The 8282-nt window shown below is 44.5% G+C and overlaps 1 protein-coding gene across 5 annotated transcripts in view; it reads right to left on the bottom strand.

Moving 5' to 3' along the window:
- Positions 1 to 4751: 4751 nt before the first annotated feature.
- The window catches only part of SCG2 (secretogranin II), a 58884-nt gene continuing 55353 nt past the window's right edge, over positions 4752 to 8282 (bottom strand). For 3 of the 5 annotated variants that reach the window (XM_050712454.1, XM_050712453.1, XM_035544505.2), the window contains one exon: positions 4758 to 7115. In XM_050712454.1, coding sequence (XP_050568411.1) covers positions 5218 to 7101 — 1884 coding nt within the window. In that variant the 5' untranslated portion in view covers positions 7102 to 7115 and the 3' untranslated portion in view covers positions 4758 to 5217. Of the gene's footprint in view, positions 7116 to 8282 lie in introns of all 5 variants that reach the window. The other 2 variants (XM_035544504.2, XM_035544506.2) reach the window with 1 other exon arrangement.

Below are 8282 nucleotides of genomic sequence, written 5' to 3'. Positions count from 1 at the left end.
GCCAAACATCATAGTTTTGACACAAACTCAAACATCAGCTTTAAAAACAAAACAAACAAACATAAACATAAACCATGAACCCTACAGCCTACAGGCTTTGTTCTCTACTTGAAGAAAACATCAAGCACTCTGAGCCAAGTCCCTCAGGAAGACGCTGAGCTCTTGGGAGCTTCCTTGGCATTAGGGGCCCTGCAGGGAAAGCGGCGCTCCGAGCCTATGCACTACAGTGCTGACACCCATGGTGGGGCCAGCAGGGCTGTGGCAGAGGCCGTCTGAGTGCCATCTTAGCACAAAGCAGAAACAGACACAGACACAGACACAGACACAGATTTCTAGGTTGGAAGAGACCTCAAGATCATCGAGTCCAACCTCCGACCTAACACTAAGTACTCCACTAAACCATATCACTAAGCTCTACATCTAAACGTCTTTTAAAGACCTCCAGGGATGGCGACTCCACCACCTCCCTGGGCAGCCCGTTCCAATGCTTAATAACCCTTTCGGTAAAGAAGTTCTTCCTAACATCCAACCTAAAACTCCCCTGGCGCAACTTTCGCCCATTCCCCCTCGTCCTGTCACCAGGCACGTGGGAGAACAGACCAACCCCCACCTCACTACAGCTTCCTTTAAGGTAACTGTAGAGAGCGATAAGGTCGCCCCTGAGCCTCCTCTTCTCCAGGCTGAACAAGCCCAGCTCCCTCAGCCGCTCCTCGTAAGACTTGTTCTCCAGACCCCTCACCAGCTTGGTCGCCCTTCTCTGGACTCGCTCGAGCACGTCCATGTCCTTCCTGTAGCGAGGGGCCCAAAACTGAACACAGTACTCGAGGTGCGGCCTCACCAGAGCCGAGTACAGGGGCACAATCACTTCCCTAGACCTGCTGGCCACACTGCTTCTTATACAGGCCAGGATGCTGTTGGCCTTCTTGGCCACCTGAGCACACTGCTGGCTCATATTCAGCCGACTATCAACCAATACTCCCAGGTCCTTCTCGGCCAGGCAGCTTTCCAACCACTCATCTCCCAGCCTGTAGCTCTGCTTGGGGTTGTTGCGCCCCAGGTGCAGGACCCGGCACTTGGCCTTGTTGAACTTCATACAGTTGACCTCAGCCCATCGCTCCAGCCTATCCAGATCCTCCTGCAGAGCCTTCCTGCCCTCGAGCAGATCGACACACGCACCTAACTTGGTGTCATCTGCAAACTTACTGAGGGTGCACTGGACGCCCTCATCCAGGTCATCGATAAAGATATTAAAGAGGACCGGCCCCAGTACTGAGCCCTGGGGGACACCACTTGTGACCAGCCTCCAACCAGATTTGACTCCATTCACCACAACTCTCTGGGCCCGGCTATCCAGCCAGTTTCTAACCCAGCGAAGCGTACGCCAGTCCAAGCCCCGAGCAGCCAGTTTCTTGAGGAGAATGTTGTGGGGAACGGTGTCAAAAGCCTTACTGAGGTCAAGGTAAACCACATCCACAGCCCTTCCCTCATCCACCAAGCGCGTCACTTTGTCATAGAAGGAGATCAGGTTCGTCAAGCAGGACCTGCCTTTCATAAACCCATGCTGACTGGGCCTGATCGCCTGCTCGCCCTGCAAGTGCCGCGTGATGACCCTCAAGATAATCTGCTCCATGAGCTTTCCTGGCACTGAGGTCAAACTGACAGGCCTATAGTTACCCGGGTCTGCCCTCCGGCCCTTCTTATAGATGGGCGTCACATTGGCTAGCCGCCAGTCAACTGGGACCTCCCCCGATAGCCAGGACTGCCGATAAATGATGGAAAGCGGCTCGGCCAGCTCCTCCGCCAGTTCTTTCAGTACCCTCGGGTGCATCCCATCTGGCCCCATCGACTTGCGCACATCCAAGCTTCTTAGCAGGTCGCCAACCATTTCCTCATGAATAGCAAAGGCCACATCCTGCTCCCCATCCCCTTCCGCCAGCTCAGGGCACTGGGTATCCAGAGAACAACCGGTATTGCCGCTAAAGACTGAGGCAAAGGCGGCATTAAGCACCTCAGCCTTTTCTTCATCCTTAGTAACTAGGTTTCCCCTCGCATCCAGTAAAGGATGGAGATTCTCCTTAGTCCTCCGTTTCGCATTGATATATTTGTAAAAGGATTTTTTGTTGTCTTTAACGGCAGTAGCCAGGTTGAGCTCCAGATGAGCTTTGGCCTTTCTAATTTTCTCCCTGCACAGCCTCGCTACATCCTTGTAGTCCTCCTCAGCGGCCCGCCCTTTTTTCCAAAGATTATAAACCCTCTTTTTTCTGCTAAGCACAAGCCGCAACTCTCTGTTCAGCCAGGCCGGTCTTCTTCCACGCCGGCTCGTCTTTGGGCACGTGGGGACGGACCGCTCCTGTGCCGTTAAGATTTCCTTCTTGAGGAGCGCCCAGCCTTCCTGGACTCCTCTGCCCTTCAGAACCGCCTCCCAAGGGACTCGGCCAACCAGCGTCCTGAGCAGCTCAAAGTCAGCCCTCCGGAAGTCCAATACAGCAGTTTTACTGGTCCCCTTCCTGGCCTCGCCAAGAATAGAGAACTCTACCATTTCGTGGTCACTCTGTCCAAGACAGTTTCCGACCACCACATCTCCCACCAGTCCTTCTCTGTTTGTGAAGAGAAGGTCTAGCGGGGCACCACCCCTGGTGGGTTCACTGACCAGCTGCGTCAGGAAGCTATCTCCCACGCTCTCCAGAAACCTCCTAGACTGCTTTCTCCGTGCCGTGTTGTGTTTCCAGGATATATCCGGGAAGTTGAAGTCCCCCACGAGGACAAGCGCCGACGATTTTGCAACTTCTGTCAGTTGCCTATAAAACTCCTCATCCGTCTCCTCATCCTGGTTCGGCGGTCTATAACAGACCCCGACCAGGACGCTAGCCTTGCCGGCCTTCCCGCGGATCCTAACCCACAGGGATTCAACCTTATCATTCCCAGCCTGGAGTTCCACAACATCAAAAGATTCTCTAATGTAGAGAGCCACGCCACCACCCCCTCAACAAAGGTTGAGACTGCAAAGCAGTTTTTATGACTGTGTCCTTGGTGTGATGCTCAGCCTGAGCGGTGCTGGGCTGCCATAGCAACTTGTACAGCTCTGGGTGCTGCTCCTCGGGGCTCACTTTGGCTGCCACTGGCGCAGGTGGAGATGCTTCTTTTTAAAACCACCCTTGTATATCCCCATTGAAAGAAATTAAGGCAGCAAAAGAAAAAAAAAAAAGGAAAAAAGTAGTTTTGATTTTCAAACTGTGGGGAAAAAAAAAGGATGAACTTTTATCTAGTTTAGCCATGAGGACTTATACAAGAACCATGGCCAAGATTACTGTTATCCTTGCTGAACTTTGACCAAGCCCTGCTAAAGACATTTTGTAATCGTTCAGCCTGGTGTCCCAGTGGTGCTCGTCACTTGTGTTGAACAGCACATCTGTAACACCTGTATGCCTCCAACTGAGGCTACGAGTGCCGAATCGATGCACAAGCTCCTGCAGCTCTGCCTCCTGCTGCGTGGTCCTGCCCCAGCACAGCCCCAGCTTCAGCAAGGCGTCCGTCCCCACCAAGGGGTTTGCCCAGCCCTGCCTGGAGCAGTATCGGGATCAAGCAGAATGACATTAGGAAGCAAAGTGATAAAAGTGATACATGTATATTTTTAAAGCACATTTTTGTTTTGAGTAAAATACAGTGATTCCACATTGCCAGTGTCACAAGCAAGTACTGCTGGAATGGCAACAGGTTTGTCCCTCCTTAGAGTACGGATGCAAAATTAACTGTTGCATGTTTTCAACTCTATACTTAATGTTTTGACTCATTCAAGTAAGAGGGAAGAGAAGAATTTTAATGTGGCCCAAAGCAAGAGCTCTGGCTGAACTCCTATCATCTACAATTGCTCCGGGTAATGGTGACACTGGAAATGAAGTGTTATTTCTGCAGCCTTTGTACTTTGCTTCATTAGACATTACCTCGCCAAAAATCATCCCCACCCCACTTAGCAGAGATGAGATGCTGAAGAACACCGCAGGGAGAACCACTTTTAAACTATAATCCTGCAAATGCTTATGGCTGAGATACCCCAGTGAAAAACATGTATGACTCACAGAGTTACACAAGCACATTTAGTTCTGGAAAAGAGCTGTAGCTTTTCCAGAACATCCACTACAGGTCTTAACAGGCGCTCAAGAGACCTTTCATGTGTCCAGAATATCACATAATGTCGTGAATAATAAAGGTGCTGTGTATGCTTCTGAGTATATTTAGCAACCGTTTTGTTAGACAAGAAAGTGATGTTAGCAACAGTCTTAGTTCTCTGCTTCCCTTGGGGCTTGTTTCTTTCTGCATGGTAGCCATCATTAAAGGTGGCAAGGAATGTATCTGCAGAACCTCCCGTCTCCTGCTCAGATATGAAGGTTCAATTTTATATTTTTAGGGCTTCACAATAGAGTCTGTCTTAGTTAGACAGATCATTTTTCTTCCCCCCTTCCCGCTCCCCTCCCCCCCCAAGAGATACAAAACCATTAATAATTTGGGGACCAATTTTCAAAAAATCTAATGCAGTTACTGCCCTGGTTGACCTCAGCAAGCTCTTCAGGTATTCAATACCCTTGATGATAATGCCAGTCGGTGGTATTACAGCATAGAAAAACATAATTATTCAACCAAATTAATTCACAGTAAAATAATAGACCTAAAAAAATTGTCCGTAGAAGTAAAAATATGTTTTGATTTCTAATTATTATGACTTGATCAAGTGCCAGAAAGAAACACAATCTATTGTCCAGAAATAATTTATTCATCAACAATAAAACACTGAATAGAAAAAAGCCTTGTAAATAAAACTATATATATAATGCTTTATTTTTTTATTCAATACTCCACAAAAAACACTACAGACAGTAACAAAATAATCCAATTAATCTTAAAAATTTCAAATGATAATTGTCACTTTTCATTTATCATGTTTTATTAACAATGCAAAGGTCAGTTGTTTACATATTATAGTTTTACTTGATTTCATTAAATTGTTTCTTAAAACACTTGAAGCAATTTGTTATTTGCCCCATCATTTATAACATACATAAGTATATCAATAAACAAGATAACAGCTCTGAGAAAGATATGCAGACTGTTCAATGGTAAGTAGTCTACCATAAGTTGTTTAGTGGGAGAGTGGGTGTAAATCACAACTGAATTGGGATTGAAGTCAACACATCAGGGAGAGAAATCATATTTGGGGAACAATTACATGTTTTCCATTGCCCGTTTAGTAATGTGATCTCTTTCAAGATCTGATTTCTCCTGTTTTAGATACTCTAGCACCTTTGCTAGCATATCCTCATCCAGATACTGCCTGTTTTGCGTGTCATCGGTGTCCCCTGTCATGGAGAGCCTTTTGCTGAGTGATGCCAGCTTCGCGGTCTCCTGTGGTCCCACCTGGCCTAGGTGCTCTCTGATGGCCTGCTCCAGCCGGTCGTCTTCCTGCAGGTCGCTTTCAGAAGCTGGAACGGGAAGTCGCTTCATCTGGTTCGTATTGATAACTTCAGGATATTTTGCCAGCATCTTTGCCAAGTAATCAGCCAGCTCTTCATCCTTCTCATTCAGTTTCTCATACTCCATTTGTTGCCTTTCCAAGTCGTTAATCCACGCAGCTTTAGGAAATGGGCGTCCTTTCAATCTTCTGGGAATGTAAGGCAGTCTTGGCAAATCATTTTCTTGATTAAGATGATTTAGTAAGTAGGAGGGATTCTGGTTACCTAAATTGTCAGTTCCCAGAAGACTGACTATGTCTTCAATATTGAGGTCTTCAGGTAAATTTTCGGGAATTACATTAAGAGGCTGCTTCATGTACCCATTTTTAGAGTTTCCATTACTTTTAAATATGTCACTCTGTCCTAGAGTAGTTTCAGCGATCTCATCAAGGTCTTCTGGGAACTCTGCTTCCTGCTCAGCTTCCAACCTTTCACTCTGAAGCTGCTTTTTTTCCCCAGCTTTCAACATGTCTATCAAATCCTCAGGAGGAACTTGTAAATTCCTTGAGATTTCTATTAACTGAGCTATAGACTGAGGATCAAGTTGCTTATCCAAAAATGTGGTTGCTCTTTTCTCCTCAAGTTCTCCTCCAGTCCTTAATTTCCTATTTCCAGCACTGCCCACCAGCCTCTTCAGGTAATAATTCATTAGCTTTGAAACATCCTCTGACATTTGATCTTTATTCTCTCTTCTCATTTCATCCTCAGGGAAGCTGAGTTTCCCTGATCTCTTCATTTCATCATCAATCTCCTCTTCATGTTTATCAATTTCTTCTTTGCTGTCTTTTATCTCTTCCTGCGTTTGGCTTTCCACTTTTTCCTCTATGGGATTCCAATCTTCTCCTCCAACCACATCTTCGTAGGCAATGTTATTCACTTTATACACATCATCTTCATCGTCTGCATACAATTTCTGGTCCTCATCCAGCCTCTCTTTCTTGTGATTACTAGGTCCTGCCATCTTCCCCAACTCCTGAAACACTGACTCCAGTGTAGCAAGACTTTGGGGTGTGTATTGCTCTTCCACTATTTCATTAGTACGCTTGAAAGGACTGTCTCTTGAACTGTCTTCATAGAGGCCAATAGGCATTTTGAGATATTTTTGCCACCTCTCAGGCCACTTGTAAGCCTCGTAATCATCTGTTACTCCAGCTGGAAAACTATTATCGGAACTCAGACCATAAGGTTTATTCTCCTTTGGGGCAACTTTTGACTCCTTCTCAGCTTGTCGCAAGGCTTCCAACATAACCTTAACCCACTGAGACTCATCTTCAGTCAAAGAATCCCTCAAATTTTCTGGGAGGTGAACCTGATCTTTGCTTTCTTTCTGTTGCAGGAGGTATGGGACACTTTGATAGGAGTTGTAATCAGGGCTGCTTTCTCCCTTGGTAGTTTGCTTGCGAAGATCTTCTATGTATTCCAAAGCCTTGATCATGTCAGGATTTGGGAACCTTTGTAAGTTTTTCATTACATAGTCTGGGTCCTTCTGAAGCAGCTGATATTGCTGGAAGGAAGCTGCATCAACCCAACAGATTAGGGCAAAGAAAAAGGTGAAAGCGCAGGCTGCTCCAAGCTGGAAGGTTTTAGTTTCTGCCATATTTAGTATATTTCCTTGAAATAAAGAAGAAGAAAAAAAGAGATAGTTAATATATGGAGACAAACTTAGCAAACTGAGAGGTTAAAAAAGAGATTGTTATTTTAAACAGGAACTCATTGTGAAGAATATTAGTACTACATGTTTTTATTCTTCATGAAATATTAATAGAGCTCATATATGGAAGATTTTTTTTTAATGGAAATTTATTTTGAGATTTTCTGAACATTTCCTCTGTCTCCTCAGTTTAGTGTAAATGATTGGTTTGCAAAGCTAGAAATGTCTTATCTTTATGCTCAATTTACTTTATGAACACCAGTTTTCCAATGGCAGTGCCAAAGTAAAAAATAAAAATCCTATATAGCTAAAGAAATGCCAATAGAGGATTCCAGTTGTCATTTGGATTATTAAAATGAAGGCTTCTAATGGTAAAGACAGTACGTCCATATATTTAAATGCAGCTCAACATATTAATATTAAAACTGCATACAGTATTATTTTGTGAGATTGTTCCATAGGGCATCTCATTTACTGTCAGGGTAATACCTCTGAATGGTGCTAGACTGCAGTAAAATTAATGTAATGAAGTGGAGAACATGGCATATAAAATGACTTGCAGGTTTATTTTGGTCATTACCGTTAGTGTTATTACTTCCTTTTTTGCTATTTCATAAAAAACAAAACAAAACAAAACAAAAAAAACATTATTTGTATTGCAGCTGAATTTTAGTTAAGGGGCTCTATGAGTGATGCATTTCCCCATGGGCAGTAATACCCTATATGAAGGACAAATTATAATTTATCATACAGGTACAATACAATTATTTTACTGATATTTTCCAAGACAGTTTTGGAAATAGGCTCAAGTAAATTGATTCTGAGTGGTGATTTCATTCATTCTTTCACGTCAGCAGAAATTGAATCAGGTCCCAGGACAAGCAGAAGCTTGACTATTGGTATAAATGAGATAAATTCAGTTAAAATCAAAAGAAACCCATGTCTAATCAGTGTGTCCAGTTTAAGCCAGCCAATAATAAACTCTGTTTAAAGGAACATAAGTGGGAAAAATATGTATTAGACTGAATTAACAAAATGACAGCACTGCTGCGTATGAGGCTACAGCTGCACAAGCCCAGTCCTGCAGCGAGCTGAGCACCCTCCACTCTGTGAAGTGAAAAACTGCA

Source organism: Cygnus atratus, chromosome 9 (assembly GCF_013377495.2).
Source record: "Cygnus atratus isolate AKBS03 ecotype Queensland, Australia chromosome 9, CAtr_DNAZoo_HiC_assembly, whole genome shotgun sequence".
Classification (NCBI taxonomy): Eukaryota; Metazoa; Chordata; class Aves; order Anseriformes; family Anatidae; genus Cygnus; species Cygnus atratus.
Note: the sequence above shows the minus strand (reverse complement) of the source record. Positions and strands in the feature narration are given on the sequence as shown.